General features: G+C 37.6%; 1 protein-coding gene across 1 annotated transcript in view; it reads left to right on the top strand.

Annotated features, from left to right (window-relative positions):
* Window positions 1-17,084, top strand: part of KDM7A (lysine demethylase 7A) — a 78,015-nt gene extending 60,931 nt beyond the window's left edge. The window contains exons 11-20 of the mRNA XM_061414878.1: window positions 48-137; window positions 1,839-2,048; window positions 3,532-3,656; window positions 3,870-4,024; window positions 5,231-5,328; window positions 5,884-6,032; window positions 6,227-6,435; window positions 7,765-7,850; window positions 9,694-9,967; window positions 10,563-17,084. Of these exons, the coding sequence (XP_061270862.1) occupies window positions 48-137; window positions 1,839-2,048; window positions 3,532-3,656; window positions 3,870-4,024; window positions 5,231-5,328; window positions 5,884-6,032; window positions 6,227-6,435; window positions 7,765-7,850; window positions 9,694-9,967; window positions 10,563-10,657 (1,491 nt within the window). The 3' untranslated portion in view covers window positions 10,658-17,084. The remainder of the gene's footprint in view (window positions 1-47; window positions 138-1,838; window positions 2,049-3,531; window positions 3,657-3,869; window positions 4,025-5,230; window positions 5,329-5,883; window positions 6,033-6,226; window positions 6,436-7,764; window positions 7,851-9,693; window positions 9,968-10,562) is intronic.
* Window positions 17,085-17,687: the final 603 nt, after the last annotated feature.

Raw genomic sequence — 17,687 nt, 5'->3', positions numbered from 1 at the left:
AAATGTAAATAACTTTGGTTGTCTTATCTTTGTTAATCCAAATACAGCTTGTATCTGAACATGCCTTTGAAATTCCAGACAATGTTAGACCTGGACATCTTATTAAAGAACTTTCTAAAGTAATTCGAGCAATAGAGGTAAGAGTAGAAACTATCATCTAAATGCTTGGTTCCTATCTACTTTGAGAAGCAGTTGGATCTACCACCACACTACAAATATTGGAAAGCCTCGACATTCTTAGAAGAACTAGAATGAGCTCTATCTTGAAAGGAGTCTCAGGGTTTCAAAGCCCTACAGAGAAATCTGGAATATTGTATCATAATGAAGTAATAAGGATGTAGTTACCAGGTTACTTCAGGTTCTTCAGGTTACTCCAAAAATGAAAAAATACAGACTAAACAAAATTTTCAGATCTCATTCATTTCTGCAATGCAAAGATGAATACATGTTAAGATGTATAAGATGAGTAAGAAGCGGTGAAGTTGGATTGGAAAGAGGGTTGGGGCAAGGAGACCCACTCAACTGAAAATATTATGACAACTGGGTTAGGTATATGCCCTTTAATAAAAGCCCATGAAGTCTGAGATTAGGTATTTTATTAGAAGATATTCTAGGTGTTAGGGGATTTTAATTAAAGTAATTCTTCAGGAAGGTGGTTCTGTTAGTGTCTAGCTTGAACTGAAAGGAAGTTAAAGTGGAGGAATGGATGCTGATAATTTAATGGCTCAGATCAGGGCTGTATTTGGGAAACAAAAAAGAGGTATTAAAATGTTGGGTTTAATATCCTTGGATAGAGTATTTCATATAATTCTCAACATGTTCAGATATAGTAGGAAATTATTTTATGTTTTTGAAGAGCTGCGTATAAATGAATTTTTAAAGTCAAAAGTCATGTATTTAACCTTAATATATATAAATGTATAAATATATATAACAGCAATAACCAAAACTAGGAATACACTCAATAAGAAAGTATAGGTCTATATGAAAAAACTATAAATCTTTACTAAGAGAAATAAAACTCTAGTTTAATAAATGGGAGTGTCATTTCTAAAATATGTCTATTCCAAATTAGTATTACAAATTGAAAATGGTAAAATATTCTTGGAAGAATAATTGGACAAAAATAGTTACCAAAGTGTTTTTTTTTTTAATTGGAGGGTAGAGAGTACAGAAGGCAGCAAAATGGCTGTAGAAAAATATACAAAGAAAATATAAACAGGAATTTCACTAAAGAAGAGGTGGAAATGGCCAATTCAATAATAATATGAAAAATATTCTCAATATGTGAAAAAGTATTCAACCACATATTACCACATAATTTATGATTTCAAATGATGGTTTATCACATCGGCAAAGATAAAAGTCTATATTTTTGCTCTGCTGATAGGAAGTATAAATTAGTGTATGATTTCTAACTGGCATATACCTTGACTTTAGCATTACTTTAATAAAGTAAATAAGACAATTCCAGTTAAACTTGATATATGACCATACCTGTTTACCACTATCGCCTCTTGGAACCAAAATGGTAGTAAAAGAATGAAAACAATATCTATCCCTAAGTATTAGGTCAATAAATTACGCTCTATCTCTACAGTAGAATATGACACAGCCTTTAAAATGATGTTGAAAATCAAGGATATGTGTTCACAGTATTTTATGTGGGAGAGAGAAGGGGAAAAGATCTCAGCAGAGCTGTTCAAGTTTTATAATTTGGTGTTTTTTGTTTTTATGATGAAAAGAAATGTTTTTTGTTTTCTAAAATATTTTTATAGATGATTAGTCACTTATGTTTGTGGCCTTGTCATAAAATACCCCAAATTTTGTTCTTAAAGGAGGAAAACGGCAAACCAGTTAAATCTCAGGGAATCCCTTCTGTGTGTCCAGTTTCACGGTCCTCAAGTGAAGCAGCTTCCCCATACCATTCCCGACGAAGGATGCGGAAACTTCGAGACCACAACGTCCGAACTCCTTCCAACCTCGACATCCTGGAGCTCCACACGAGGGAGGTGCTCAGAAGATTGGAGATGTGTCCCTGGGAAGAGGCAAGCTTCTGTTCTGTGGTCACATGAGAGACTCAGTCATTTCTGAAAGGCCTTCAGAAGGATGATAGAAAGAGACCAGGCTGGCCATTCTTGTTGTCTCATCTTTGCTTAGCACCCTAGGGGTCAGCAGCACTTCTGCTCGTGATGGGGACATGCTTTGGTGTAGAAGTAGGACGAACAGGTCCCATCAGTTTGCTGACATGTATATTGAGTGTTTAATGAGTGCCAGGTACTCTTCTAGGCTCTGGGGAAGGTACCAGAGTGGGCAACACCCAAGCCCCTGCCTCCATGGAGCTTCCATCCTAGTTCAAGTTGGAAGGATCGAAGTCAGAGACAGGTATTAAAGTCGTATAATTTCAGATAAAAAGGTCATAAAGGAAGAGAGCAGTATAAAGGGGCTGGTGGTTGGCTGCTGCTGCTAAGGTTGTCGGAGAACCTCTCAGGTGGGTGGGTGCATTTGATAGACACTTACATAGCAGAAGTCAGGTGGATACACAGACTTGAGGAGGAGTGTTGAAGGCAGAGGAAAGTGCAGGTGCTGTGGGCCTTTCCCTGGCCCAGTGGCAGCAGCTTGCATCACTGTTAGGCTGGGAGACTATTAAACTCATTACAGTTTGAGAAATGCTGGCCTAACGGAGTAATGAGCTCAGTGTGGGGCCTTTGTAAAACATGCTACTGACCTGTGGTGAGATCCATGTCATCCATGATCGTACATCTTAAGGAGAGGACAGTTTAAAATGAGTAAGATAGCAGTATCTCTGAATTAACATATTTACAGATGTTATATAGAAATTAAAGCTTCCTTAAATATTTTAAAATTTATATAATTATATTTATACTGTTTTAAGCTTTTGTTGTTCTAAACCTCCTTCAGCCCATAGCCATCTGGGAGAAGATTCAGGTTATTATAAGAAGCTCTATATATTATTAAAGAAAAATATTAAAGGAAATATTCTTTATGTTTTAAAAACCAGCTACTGTTGTGCCTTTATGTCACTCGGTGGCCTTTGTTCCTGGTGATAGCAGGGTGGTGACCTGTAAATTGCTGAGAGTACCTGGTGGGAAGACCAGAGATTAGGTCAGAGATGGGGGGACCGGAAAGGACCCAGCAGTAGGGAGAAACAAGGGAAAGAGAATTCAAAATACATGAAGGCAGTACTACTCCAGTTTTTCAGCTTTCTACAAGAGTGACATGTCTGAATTCACATGAGGCAGATTTTATATTCTGCTTTGTAGAACGTATTTTACTGTTACTGGCCCTACAGAAAGATGAACCACATTCATTCTGGTTTTACGAGCCATTTAGTTTCCATGCTGCAACACTGCAAATGCCCTAGCCTTGGAGGCTGCCCAGCACTCTCAGGATGCAGGGCCGTGGGGATGGGGGCAGGGGGAGGTGGTGGTATACTGTCCTGCTCCTTTACTTGTCAAGCAGGTATATTTGAGGGTGGAGGTTAAGTAAGTTCTGTTTTTATACTTTAAGGACATCTTGAGCTCAAAACTGAATGGAAAATTCAACAAACATCTCCAGCCATCTTCCACAGTACCTGAATGGAGAGCGAAAGATAATGATCTTCGATTACTGCTGACAAATGGAAGGATAATTAAGTACGTGAAGTAGATCAAAGTATCAGAGAGTTTAGTTTTCCATGGATTCCCTCTGTTCATTTTCTTCTGGGTCCAGACCATTGCACACCTGCCTGAAATATGGGGAAAGTGTCTCAATTCTCAGTTTTCTCTGCAAAGTAAGGAGAGTGTAATACTGTTTGGCTGCATAGTTGCACTATTTTCTGACTTGATTATTTTCCCCTCTGTGTACAGGGATGAGAGACAACCCTTCACAGATCAGAGTCTTTATACAGCAGATAGTGAAAATGAAGAGGATAAGAGAAGGACAAAAAAGGCAAAAGTGAAGATGGAAGAGAGTTCAGGAATAGAGGGAGTGGAGAACGAAGAGTCTCAAAAACCACTTAACAGTATGTTTGTTTTAATGGTCATTTTAAGGGACTGTTCATTATTAATATGCTAATAATATGTCAGGTAACTTGCTAATTTTAAAGTGCTTAAATTAATAGTAGGATTAAAATTTCTTGTGTCCCTAATACTCTTTTGAGAAATCTGGAGCATTTCTGAGTCATCTCTCCATCAGGGAAATGCTGAATGTGACCTCCCAATGAGGGGTGGCAGCCGGGGAAGGTGGTATTAGTGACAAGGATGTCATTGGCCAGTGACACCCTCATCTAATGACAGTTTCTACAAGAGTCACATAAAAGCTCATGTATTTTATGGGCTTCTACTCCAAATTATGAAGCAGTTGAAAATGTAGTGCAATTTCCAAGATAATTTTAGCTAACATACATATGGTTTTCAGAATTAGGAGACATATATAACTGGCTGATCTGAAGCTATTAGTAACCCAAGTATTATACAAGAAGGCTCTACTTGGTTATTAATTGGTTACCATCAATGCGATGAATAGTAACGCCTCCTCCTCCTTGAGATCTTCTTTGAATGAAGTCTTCATTTTCTCAACATTTTTCAGGGCCTCCATATACCCTTCTATCTTAAAAAGTAGTTAAACATTTTAGAACTTGGTAAGTGAATATTCTAGATAATTAACATTATTTAATCCATGCCGAATACCTTAGTTCCTGCTAATTCCAGATAAGTTTGTTATTGTTTTAGTCGGTGACTCTACATCTGTTCTTCACATGCCGGGGGAGAGGCAGCTGATCAATGGACTTTATCCAGCAGTTGCTAGCCGAAAGTGCTGTGGGGAAAGAGAGGCAAGGGTGAAGCCTGGTCTATAAGCTTGTTGAATTCACTGTCTACTTGAATGTGTCTTAGGCTTAGGAGAGTTGTTTTATTTTCTGTTGAGACAAATAAAGCACAACAAGCATCGTAGCTAATTTTAGTGTTGAGGTTTTTTTCTGGGAAGAAATATAGTCAACCCACCCATGCAAGGATTGTAAACCATATTCGATAAATACCACAGAAGTTTTAAGAATACACTTCAATCTGTATCTTGGTTAATTGGGGGAAAAGTCCTTGGGGGAAGAACGAAATGAAGACAATGGAAGCAGTGAGAAAGGACAGAGCCGGGCAGTTGAGTTGGACAGGCTTTGGATGGCACTTTGCTCCAGTTCTGATGGCTCTTTTTCTCTGATCATTTTCCTTCTGAGGGTTTTTAACAAGTGTGAAATCAGAACTCAGGAATCGATCATCTGAATATTCTGATATTTCTGATTCAGAAGACTCTGGACCTGATTGCACTGTACTGGTACGCCTGGGACCCTGTAACTTACAGTATGTGATGGAAAGATGAACACCCGCTTTTCTTTATGTGGGAGGAAAGTGGATGACAGCTTTCCCAAAGCCTGTCTATCTGACCTTTGTGGCACAGAGCCTTCTCTTGTGGTAATTACACACACACACACACACACACACACACACACACACACACCCCCTGTCACGTGACTACTTACATCTGATCAACAAAGCTTCTGTCTGATTTTGGAAAGGGTAGAGGGAGATACAGCTCTCATATTTCTCATATTTCCTCATAGGTTATATTTCATTTTGCCTTAAAGAAAGCCTGTACTGTGGTTTGTTTTTTTTTAAACTAAAAAAAAAAGCCTGTGGTTTTTTTTTTTTAAACTAAGGAATTATGTTACTGCAGTAACTAGAGATTTCCACTTTTTCTTATGAAACACAGAAATAATTCCATGATAATGAAGTTCTCACTTTCCCTTTAGATGGATAAAGTGTTTTTGGTTAGTTTGTACAAGCGTGTTCCAATTTTTTATATAGATTTCCCTCTATTTAATTATCTCAGAAAAATAATTTTACCACTGAAGAGTCTGAAAGTTCAGGTGATGAAAAGAAACAAGAGATAACATCAAATTTTAAGGAAGAATCTAATGTGATGAGGAACTTCCTTCAAAAGAGCCAAAAGCCATCTCGAAGTGAAATTCCAGTTAAAAGGTAGGCATGCTGATGATGATAGTCTTATTACAATGTTATATAAATGATAGGAAAACATTTGTTATTTTTTGTTTGTTTTGTTTGGGGGTTTTTGTTTTGTGTGTTTGTGTATGTGTTTGTTTTGGTTTTAAAATTTACCAAATATTTCCTTAGAGTAAAAAAGTTCTTGTCTTTTCTGCTGATCTGCCCTTCAGGGAATGTCCTACCTCGACGAGCACAGAGGAAGAAGCTATTCAGGGCATGCTGTCTATGGCAGGGTTGCATTATTCCACGTGTTTACAAAGGCAGATACAAAGCACAGACTGCGGTGGTGAAAGACCCTCTCTCCAGGACCCCAGCGGCTGCCACAGCAGTAACCATGAGGTCAGGCAGTTGTATCGCTGTGATAAGCCAGTGGAAAGTGGTAAGAAACATAAATTGTAAGTCTCTGAAAAATAACATAGAACCCTCACCTTAATAGCCCTGTAATCCTAGCTTGAGATTAAAGATTATGAACAAGAAATGTTTATTAAACATCTTTAGTTGGAGATGGTATTAGACATATTGGCAGATATATATATATATATATATAATGTTGACAAATGTCAGCTGCAAATAGAATAACTCAAAATGTAAATTAATGGATTAAGAGGAGTGTTCACTGACTTGCAAGACAGTATTGTTTCCCTTTTATAAGCTGATCAGAATGGAGGGAATGTTTGTGTCTTAATTGATGTGCTTAGTTTGAACAATCCACTCTTTTTCCTTTTATGGAAGGGAAGGCAAGCTTTCAGCTGTTTCTGCTGGAGGGTATCCTCTCCTATTTGAAAAGGAGACATTGGGAAAAAGAGACTTGCTGGCAATATCAGTGGTGCCACAGAGTGTTTCCTTCTGTCTGCTTTTAGGGAGGAGTTTTGTTTCCCAAAAATCTGAGGAGGATTAGGGGAAAGATGGTACTACATTAAAACTGAAGTCTACTGTAGGAATTATGTTCATTCCCACCTAGCTGTGTCAACTATGTGCCAGGAGCTTGGCATTCATTTCACTTAATTCTTGACATGTTGGGTGTGTGTAACGTAGCTTTAATAGGTAAAGGAAAAAAGATTTAGTGGAGTTAACTTGCCCACACTTACATGGCTACTCAGTTTACTGGAATTTGAATACAAGACTAGATCATGTGGTCTCAAAATCTTTGCTTATTGTATAAGAGGAAACTCAGGTTTAAAGAGGTTATATAACTTGCCTAAAGATGTATTGGTAATGAAAGATCTCAAGTTCAAATCTGGATTTTTCTGTCTTTCCACTTACCATTCTGTCTTCCTATAATCTCTTTGGCCCCTTGAAAAGAAAGCTTCTCTGGAAATGCTGCCAGATTCAGGCAAACATATGCCTTTATTCTGTATGGGAAAATATACTATTTTTAGAGAAACTGTATTGCACTTGGTTTTACATCTACAACAGATGGCCACAGAATTTGATCTAGATCCTCCAGCATCTGGCCCAAAACCTGCCGTAGAAAGAAAGACAGTCTTTGAGAGAATTGAAATAATTAACATGTTGGATTGCAAGCTGGTGACTGTTTTGTTTTTGAGAGGGAAAGGAGTATGGTGAAAGTATATGAATAAAGAGTTAGCATGCTCATTTTTTTAAAGAAAATGTCAACATAAATTTACTTTCAGTTTTAAGCAGCAGGCTAACTTTGTTCTTTAAGATCCAGTTTGTGAGAAGATTTTTAATTAAAATTTCTCTTTAGGATATCATGTCAAGACTGAAGATCAAGACTTGAGGAGTTCTTCCTGGATTAAACAATTTGATACAACTTCCAGATTTAATCTTCAGGTATATTCAAGGTTTGAAATATTGAAATAGGATTGTCATTAGCTCTGCTTTTGCTTTTGTTTTTAAAACTGCCATCAGTAATCAACCCCCAGATGTAGAAAGCTTAACAATTATCATTAAATGTACATTTGAACAGCTGTCCACTTTTAGGGATTCTGATGTACTAACCAATGAAAGGCTTATGTATAGAATGTTATCTGGAAAAAAGCAACTTATTTAAGAAAGCAGTTAAAAACTCCTGGCTGCCAACACCTTTAGGTTATGTCTGGCTAGAATGAAACATGAAAGGAAAAAAGTACCACAATACCACAAGGATCCTTTTAATCTCTGCTGTTGTTGATTGAGCATTTTTAGATACCACATTTCTTTGAGAATTTGATGACAGTTACAGGAAAATGTTTTCTTTCCAAAAAATGTTCTCCATAAATATGACTTGTGCTTACATTTTTCTCATGGTTTGTACCCCACCCTCACCCCAGACCATTCATTAACTCCAGATTAAGAGTCACTGCTCCAAGAGGAGACATTGATGTCTTAGGATTCTCGTGTATGAATGCTTATACCAAACAAAATGAACCCCCAAAATACCTTTTTGAAAAAAAACATTGCCAGTAGCACCAAAAAAGGAAGGCTATATGACCTTTTTTGGAGAAGGAAATGGCAACCCACTCCAGTATTCTTGCCTGGAGAATCTCAGGGACAGATGAGCCTGGTGGGCTGCTGTCTGTGGGGTCGCACAGAGTTGGACACGACTGAAGTGACTTAACAGTAGCAGCAGCATGACTTTTTTGCTGCAGACCTTGGAAAATGACAACCAAAGAAAAAATCAAAACTCTTAGGTGGCACAGTGGAGTCTCCAAGCCTCCCCAACCTCATTTGCTCTCTGAATAACAGAAATATAGATGGTTTTAACGTTCTTCATTTGGTTTATCTATATTTTATAAATACTTGTCAATTACTTTTATAATAAGAGAAAGAACCAAGTTATTTTTTAAAGGCAAGTACAAGTTCTTTTAATGGGAGAATATGCTCCAGAGACAAAGGTCAGGTAAGAAATTCCTTAACTATTAAGAATTCACTTATTAATGTATGATTTTATAGTGCCTCACTGGTTATAAAATTTATAACTCAGTAGCATTATAGGATTTAGTATTAAAAGGTAAGCTGTTATTTAAATCTAGCTGTTGCTTTTATAATTGTCTTTGAAAATAAAGAAGTAGAAGACATGATTAGCAAGATCACCTTAGAGAAAATAGAATTTCTGGTTCTTGTAACCTAGAGAGGTATTAGAATAGTGTGTCAGATTGAAAAGCTGTTTCTTCATGCTCAAGCGTGTTTGTAAGACTGTTTTAATGCGCAAGTGTATTTGTAAGACTGTTTTAAAGCATGTCTGTGTTTAATGCTGTTTTTAAAAACTTGACCATTATAGAATCAAAAGTTCACTTTAATACACACACACAAACACACACTTAAAACTAGTTTCATGAAACATTATATCTACAGTATGCTCTTTTCAAGTTTATCTTTTCCTTTTCTCTTTTTAATTCTGGTTGGGACCCTGTTTCGATTTCAAGACCCACCAATCATCTATCTATCTATCTATAATGTTTTCTTCTCGACTTGAAGATGTCTCAATTTAAGTTACGAGGCATCTTTAAAACCTGAATCCTTCAGAGCTACTAGGTTTTAGAATGAGATGACCATCAGGAGGGGTCATCTATAGCCACTTCATGTTAAAAAAACCCAAGTTCAGTAACTCTATTTCTTCTCTCTCTTAAATTGTTAATACATTACTTCTCGTAAAGAAACCCTAAAAATTCGGCCTTATTTTCTTCTTTCTTAGGATCTAAATAGAGGCCAGAAATGCATCAAAAAGGAAGTTTCATCAGAAATCAGTCACAAAGTACAAAGTAGGAATTCTGTGGACAGCAGTGGCTCAAGCCTTCAGAATGCAAAGTATACACAGAGTTCAAGCTTGATATCAGGGGCGTGCCAGCTAAGTAACGGCAGTATAAGCCCAGAAAGGCCTGTTGGTGAAACTTCCTTTTCAGTGCCCCTTCACCCCACCAAGAGACCTGCGTCAAATCCACCACCTATCAGCAACCAGGCAACAAAAGGTAACATTACACGTGTGTAGGTTAAGTTAAATAGACATGTCTCTGCACTCACATTGCTCACAGCCTGCTGGGTATGGACACTGCATTGATAGGTGCTCAGATTACTATAGGGACAGAGAAGAAGGTATCTCAGTCAACCCTGAGGAGCAGGAGGGGTTTTCTGGAAGGGGAGGTAGATCCTGGAAAGGCTGTGACGGGTTAGCCGTGCTGAGGCAGGGGAAGGCACAGGATCGACAGCACTGACGGCAGAGGAGACAGCGTGACCCAGGGCAGAGGGGAGGAACAGCACAGGGTGAGGACGGAACAGGTGCGTCGCTGAAGCAGTTTGAGGCAGGATGGTAAGAGCTGGTGCTGAAGAGATAGGCAGGGCTCGGACTGGGGGAGTGTCCTGTACGTCTTAGGAAGGAGGTTGGCCCTCATCTCGTGGGTGAGCTGGAAGGGTTTTAAGCAGTGGACTTCCAGGCGTGTGACTTGACCCATTCAGGACGCCTAAAAGCCTTTGCCTGCCGTGTCGCTCTGCTTTAAGTCTTCCAGGTGCTGTCAACTGTGATTTTCACTGTTACTTACATTGCTGTTGGTGTGCTGTATTTTGTAGGTAAACGTCCAAAAAAAGGAATGGCAACAGCCAAACAACGTCTCGGGAAGATCCTTAAACTGAACAGAAATGGCCACGCACGTTTCTTTGTGTGACGGAGCTGCGGCTGTGGCCACTATTCCCTTCGGAGACTGGTCTTGGGGTGCGGGAGCCTGGAGCTTCCACGTGCCCCACTGAAGCAGTTTGCATGTACAGTAGGGAACACTGCCTGAAGAACAAAATGAACCTGATGCTGCATTTTCACTGTGCCACACCCACTCAGCAATAACCATTTTGGACCTGGTGGGGAGAGGAAGAAGGAGGGTAGAACCTTAAAAAGAGACCTTGAACTGGAAAGGGTCTCTTGTCAGGGCTTGAATTTCATTTTGTTGTTGGTAGTGTTTTGATTTATTTTCAGTGATAGGGTAAAGAATTATCAGTAATTTATTTAACAGATTTTTTTTTTTTAAAGTTAACAGCTTTTAAATTCTTTCTTTTTTAAAGCTATTTATTTGGAAGATTTCTGGAGAAATATCTCACTAATTTAGATTTAAGAATGTGAAGGTTTTTAAATTATTTTTGATAGTGTGTGTGTTACACGTGGGGAAGAGCCACGGTAACAGTAACTAGTCTGGACTCTTAAATTTGCTATTCAGGTTAAAGTCTTAAACAGGGATTTGATGCATTAATTATTTTAAATTAAGATGTATATGAAAATCATTTTATTTTATATATTTCATGTGTTTTTTATAAGCTATTAGCTTCGCTTTTGCTAACATCCAAGGTGCATACTGTTATCCAGGTCGATTACCTATGTCCCACCTTCCCTCTGCACTCCCCCTCATTTTGTGACGACACAAGACTCTTCTCTTTGCAGGGAAACACTTTCGTAGCCAGTGTGTAAGAACTACATTCAAGACCCCACATTTCTCATTTCGTTTGACATTGCAGTTTTCTTCTAAATAGAAAAATAGGCTTCTTGCATTTTCACTTTTGCTGATGATATCTGGGTCCCAAAGAGTACAGCTTTAATATCTTTTCCCTACTTGTGGGAAAAGTATTATAAGTTTGGTTAAATTGTCATGTTTGTAGTTTTCCAAATACATTTATAACTCCAGAGGGCCTTCTTCATACTGCTGGTGTTGGAGGGCAGGGCCAGCACCTGCCACAGAGGTTATATTTTATGATGCTTTTATTCTGTATACCTAATCTGTTGGAAAATATGAAATATGGTTTGACTTAGAATATTCAAATCTGCATAATAAGCCGTAATATAATAAGACTATACTATATTAAGTTGTATAGAAGCAAGCATGTTGGAGTAGATGAATTGGGTGTGTATGTGTGTGTGTGTGTGTGTGCGTGTGTTTAGTTTTTTATTTCTTAACCTTCTAATGAGTTATTTAAGATGTGGATTTGGAGTAAAATGGGTGCTTTTTGCAGTTTCTTCCATCTGTCCTAACTTAACCAGTGCATAGTGAGGTTAAGTATCCAGTTGAGCTTTAAGGAATCATTTATCTCCTTTGTGCACAATTTTTACTAAATGCCAGTTTTCAGCTGCTTGCAATAGCTTATGTTTTCCTCTCCGCCTGTGACATAAAAACAAGTAATTTCTTGTTTTTTGGGGGGTAGGGTGGAGATATTTCCAGTTCTGACAATAGAGCATTTTATGAGTTCCTACAAAAAAATACAGGCAAATTGGATAAAATTTATTTTTATGGAAAAGAAATATGGCCATATTATGGATTTGTCTTTTTTTTTTTTTCACTCAGCAAGGTAGCAGGATTTTCCCTTTTAAGTATCACTTGAAGAGCTAAGAAAAAAGAAGTCTATACCATTGTCTTTCATGGTTACATTCAAATGTATTTTCAAAGAGAAATATTTCTTACTCTGTTTCCATTCCAACATTTCATGGAATATATATATCTTATGAATTAGCCTTTTTGGTTTAATGACTGGACCACTGTCTGGGTCTTATCTGGGTTTCAGGAAGAATGTTTTTGGAAGTACTAAATGTCGATAATAGGCTGACTCAAAACTGTCTATACTATGCCAAAACTAGGTAAGAAGTAGGTACAGCCCGTCATTTGTTTGGTCATCAGATCTCAAGATATCAAAAATGTGGGTTTGCGTGATTCTCCCACCTTCCCTACACAATGTAGTGCTGTGATGTTTTGGTTTTCTGTAGATAAACCATTTTAGTGTTATAGTACACATGTTTTGGTTTTAGTTTAGAAATGAGAATTATAATTTCTTTTTCCAGCTACATTATGATCTGGGTTCTTTTGTTGTCTTTACATTTTTCACAGCTCTCAGTATTTTTAATTACCTTTTTTTTCTTTAGCCATAAAAATGAAAATAATTTATTTTTATGAATTAAAATGGTGGCCAGTATCTGCCCTGTGTACTTAGGCCAATAAGTACTAATTTTAAGTAGCCAGTATATGGAACTTCTAAGTGAAGGTACTGTGGATTCATTTTTGGCAGTGTTAGCCCATTAACTGGCTAAGTTTTTAAAACTTTCAGTAAGATGAAATAACCACTAAAATAGTACATGTAAACTTTTTGTGAATTGGTAAAAATTCAGCCACTGAATCCAATGACCTCCATCGTCAAAGTTCTTACAAAATCACTGACTGTGCTGCATCCCTGTATCTTGTGGAAATGACTGAACTTTGAAGTGACTGCCACCAGCATCTGGACTCGACTGTAATAACCTTTTGTCTTTCCCTCAGTCTCATTTATAAATAATACCACCCTACAGACACTGCAACTTAGGAAGACAGCAGTGGTGGCATTTAGTTAGTTATAAGCAAATACAAATAATAACCAACAATTATCATTTAATATATGCAATTTTAATTGTAGTAGTAGGTAATCATTTTCCTTTATTGATTCAAATAAGTGACTTCTGTTAACCTGGAATCCACTGTACTCTAATTCATAATATCACATAATACTAAGCTCTCCAGTATTGATTAATGATGTAAACTCTACAAAGCTGGCAGTTCATAATTGTCCAATATCCTAGAAATACTTTGAACTTAATGAAGCATCAGTTGATTTTTAAAGCATACAGAATTGAAAATTCTGACCAAAACCATCTTATAAACTCAGAAAACAAGCTCATCTGTATCACTACTTAAGTACTCAGCACTGAATACTGCTCTAGTTTTTAATCCAATTATTGCCTTTTTAATGAACTCTACTGTATTTATTCATATGAGATCAGATATTTATCACTCATCTACTGTGTGCCCAGCACTACTTAGTACTGTGGGAGTGGGGGGATATAAAGTTGGGAGTTGTGATCTCTGCTTTTGAAGGTATTCTTCTCTAGGAAATAAGCAGTATTATTTTCACTTCTAAGCAAACTTAAACAAAAGAGGGCCCACTCATAGAAAAAACAAGACATAACTTTATTAGTTTCAGTGGAGATACACTGTGCAACTATTGAAGTTAAAAAATTTTTTTTCAAAATTTAAAAGACATTTTAAAAATTAATAATTTAATGTTCATAATCACAGGGGCATGTTATAGCATGAAAGGAGCAGAAGACCTGGGTGTTCGTCCAAGTTCTGCCCTTTATATTTTAGTTGTGTGACCTTGAATAGGTCACTTATTCTTTCTGAGTCTTAGTTTTCTCATTTGTAAATTTGGATCAAAACTCAGTTAAGAAAAACATAGAAAAGTATTAATCTATTTACACTTCATATTTGCAGAGAATTTATGATAAGTTACAACTAACAACGAATGCATATTTATGTGCATTTTTAAATGAAAACTGTTACTCATAAAATTTGCTTCATATCAAATATATGCCCAGAGCATGCTACCTAAAAAAAAACTGAAGAATCTCTTACAAGGTGCTGAATTAAACTCAGAATCAGTGCGTGAAGTGAAAGAAAAAGGAATGAGATAGTTTGTGGAGAAGAGTGAGAATGTTTATCCTCAAGTAAACATTAAGACGATTAGATGATTTAAAGTAATTAAAATTAGTTTTGAGTTCTTTGCAGAGTACTGCTTCACAGATTCTGCGTATTCTTCAAGGCGCTAGAATAGGGTAAAATAAATCATGAAATTAGGATGGCTTAGCAACTACTCACAGTAGAAGGGCAGGAAAATAAGGTGGAAGAATAATGGGGGATCAGCAAAGACAGCTCTGAGCTGGCCAACAATGGCTCACTGGGTAGAGAGAAACCACTGTAGTGTAGGAAGGGAGTCTTGACTGGAAGCTTCAGAAGAAAAGATTCTACTTTTTGCAAGAAATGCTCTCTAGTGATGTCAACTCCCCAAAGAGTTGATGAATAACTGGCCCAGTATACTGCTGTCATAGTAGATATTGCAGTGTATAAGCATTTTATGATTTCATATTAAGAGATGAGGGCTTCATTATAAATTTGAAATTTTTTCAAAAATTCATTTTTCTCATTAGTTGTTAAGCTAATTGCTTCCTCCAAAAAGAGAAGTTAAAGGTCATCAGTCATTTTCAGATGCCCCAGATTTTCATTTAAAGCAGTTTTGAGAAGGTTGAACATCTGACCTTTAGCTTAAGAAAAGAGACAGATGAAACCCAGAGAGGGCGGTGACCAGCTGGGGGCACAGTGGATACTAGACCTCTGGTACTTTGCTCCCTACGGCAGCCCCTGTTCTGTGACACTGCAGCCTCGGCTCATCTGTGGTGGGTGATGTTGATATGCTTCCTAGAAGCCAGGGGGAAAGACAGAGGAAGTGACATACTCACTACCATTGCTGTTGAACGTAATGGAGTTTTAATGCTGTAGCCTTACTAAACAACCTTATTTTTTTATTTTTCAGTGAATGTCATGCTGTAAGTCAAATATTTGATACCCCTTACCTAAAAATTTAAGTTAAGGACATTAAGAAGCAAATGTCTATTTCCAAAACAATTAGCTTATCATGACTGTAGTTTTATTCTGTTATGGTATTTCTTTTCTTCTTCAGTGGGTAGAGGAAACTTAATACTCATTTACCTGCATTCTACTCCTTAGAGTCTCCGTCTCACCCTTCCTGTTCTTTTCTAATGTCCTGAAGCTTTGTCTTAACAAGTGTAATATTGATTTTTTTGTTGTTGTTGTTAAAGCCTTTTTGAAACTGTGTTCAGTGATTCTTCCAACAAGTTTTATCTGCTCTGCACTATTTCACTAATAAACCTTGGCTACCACGTAGCCCAAGACCTCCAAGTAGTTTACCTATGCAAGACCTGTGATGTTCTGAATTCACTTTCATTTCAGAAGACAACCTTAAATGGAACTTAATCATAAAGATAAACCTTGCCTCCACCCAGTTTATTTTGGCCATTTCCTTTTCAAATTGTCAGCTGTTTTCCCCCAAGATTTTTCACCAAAACAATGATGATAAGTGCTAGAAAATATAATATCTTGCAGGAAAAAAATAACCCAGAAATACTCATATTTCTTTGGTGGATTTTGGTGGGTAACCATTACCAGCAGCAGGTGTAATATATAATAATGAGTTGATTCCTTGCCTAGAATCATTTCTTCCCTCTAAGATTCATAGGATTCACCTTTTATTTTTGCAAAGCATACATATAACTTCCACATTATAGTCAGGGACCTGAGGTGTAACTTGCTAAGTGAACCCCAAGGTTATTTTATCTTGCAAAAGAAACCTAAACCAAACTAAGGGCCTTACATTTATGGTTAGACTGAATCAAAAGCTATAACCTCAGTTTTTCCAAAAACAGCTTCTGACTGCAAAGCAAGTCATGCAGTTGTTAGGTATGAAATAGCACTGATCAGGAAATGCACATGCATCTTGGCAGACCGCGTTTCCTTCCGAAAAGACTTTTCTACTTTTAATATAAATTAAGCCATAACAGTTTCATGCTGTGGAAAGAGGGTGAAAAGGTTCATTTTAAGAGATTATATAATATGAATTTTCACATTTGCTGTGAAATGTCTAACTTCGCCAGTGCTTCAGCAGGTTTGTTTGATTTGGGGGTGCTGGGGGGAGGGTAGAGGGTGGTGACAGGGAGGGGTAGTCTTGGTTTTAGGGGGTTGAACTCTGTGAAATTTGAAAAGGGACAATTGTTGGCTCTGGTATTTACTAGTTTTGTAGTAATGTTTTGCTAGCCTGACTGACTTTCCTGACCTGATTTTCATGTCCACGGTCCCAGGTGACTGGTAGCCTTTCTCGTTCGGGGTGTCTGCAGAGTAGTGTCTTGTTGTGTGGGTAGGCAGTCAGCGTGTGTGCACACGTGTGTCCTTTGAATACAGAAGCACACTGTGACGGCAGAGTGGGGTGTGGCTGGGAAGTGGGATGCTGAAGCTTTAAGAGCATTTTTTTTTTTTCCGATTCATAACAGTATTTCCCATCTTTTGCCTGCAGGCAGGGAAAGTGTACAGTATTTATTTTGTTTGTTTTAAATTTGTAAGTTTTTAAGTAGTTTACATTGATTATTATAGAGAAGGACAAGTGACTTGTTTAAAGTTGTATTTGGTATTCCTACTTTTCAATTTCTGTATTTTAAAATATTGAAATTAAACTTGTATTACTTCAGTTTGATTTTTTTTTTTTAGCAATCGGTGTATTTTTTGCTCCTTTTGTTTGAAAGTATAAATGTTGAAAGTTGTATAAAATGTGTCTTTGAAAGAAAAAAATCTGAATTCTATATCCAGTTCTGACTTCCTGTTCCCTTTTTCTGCTTATTGAGTCTTGAGAGATTAATTTGAGAATGTGAAAAGCGCTGTCAAACTTAGACTCCTTCTAGTTCTGATGGTTTCAGTGTGAAAAGTTTGAATGTCTTATTACCTTATTAGATGTGTTGTTGGGGAAGCAGTTGCCGAAACATGGAGGAACACAGAGGTGTGACTGGCTGTGCCGTGGTCATGGGTGAGGGTACTTCCTTATGGTCACTTAAGAGCATGCGCACGCACACACACACTCCTCTTAGAGCACCCACGGTATCACACACACACACCCTTTAGAGCACCCACAGTATTTCACACACACACACACACACACACACACCCTTTAGAGCACTCAGTGTCTCTCTCACACACACACACACCCCTACCTTAGAGCACCCGCAGTATCCCAGCCGCTGCTCTACTTACAAGGTGAACAAACAGCAGACCTGTTCTCTTCCTCCGGAAGCTTCTG

The sequence above is a fragment of the Bos javanicus genome, chromosome 4 (assembly GCF_032452875.1).
Source record: "Bos javanicus breed banteng chromosome 4, ARS-OSU_banteng_1.0, whole genome shotgun sequence".
Classification (NCBI taxonomy): Eukaryota; Metazoa; Chordata; class Mammalia; order Artiodactyla; family Bovidae; genus Bos; species Bos javanicus.
The sequence above is the reverse complement of the archived record's forward strand: the minus strand, read 5'-3'. Positions and strand labels throughout refer to the sequence as shown.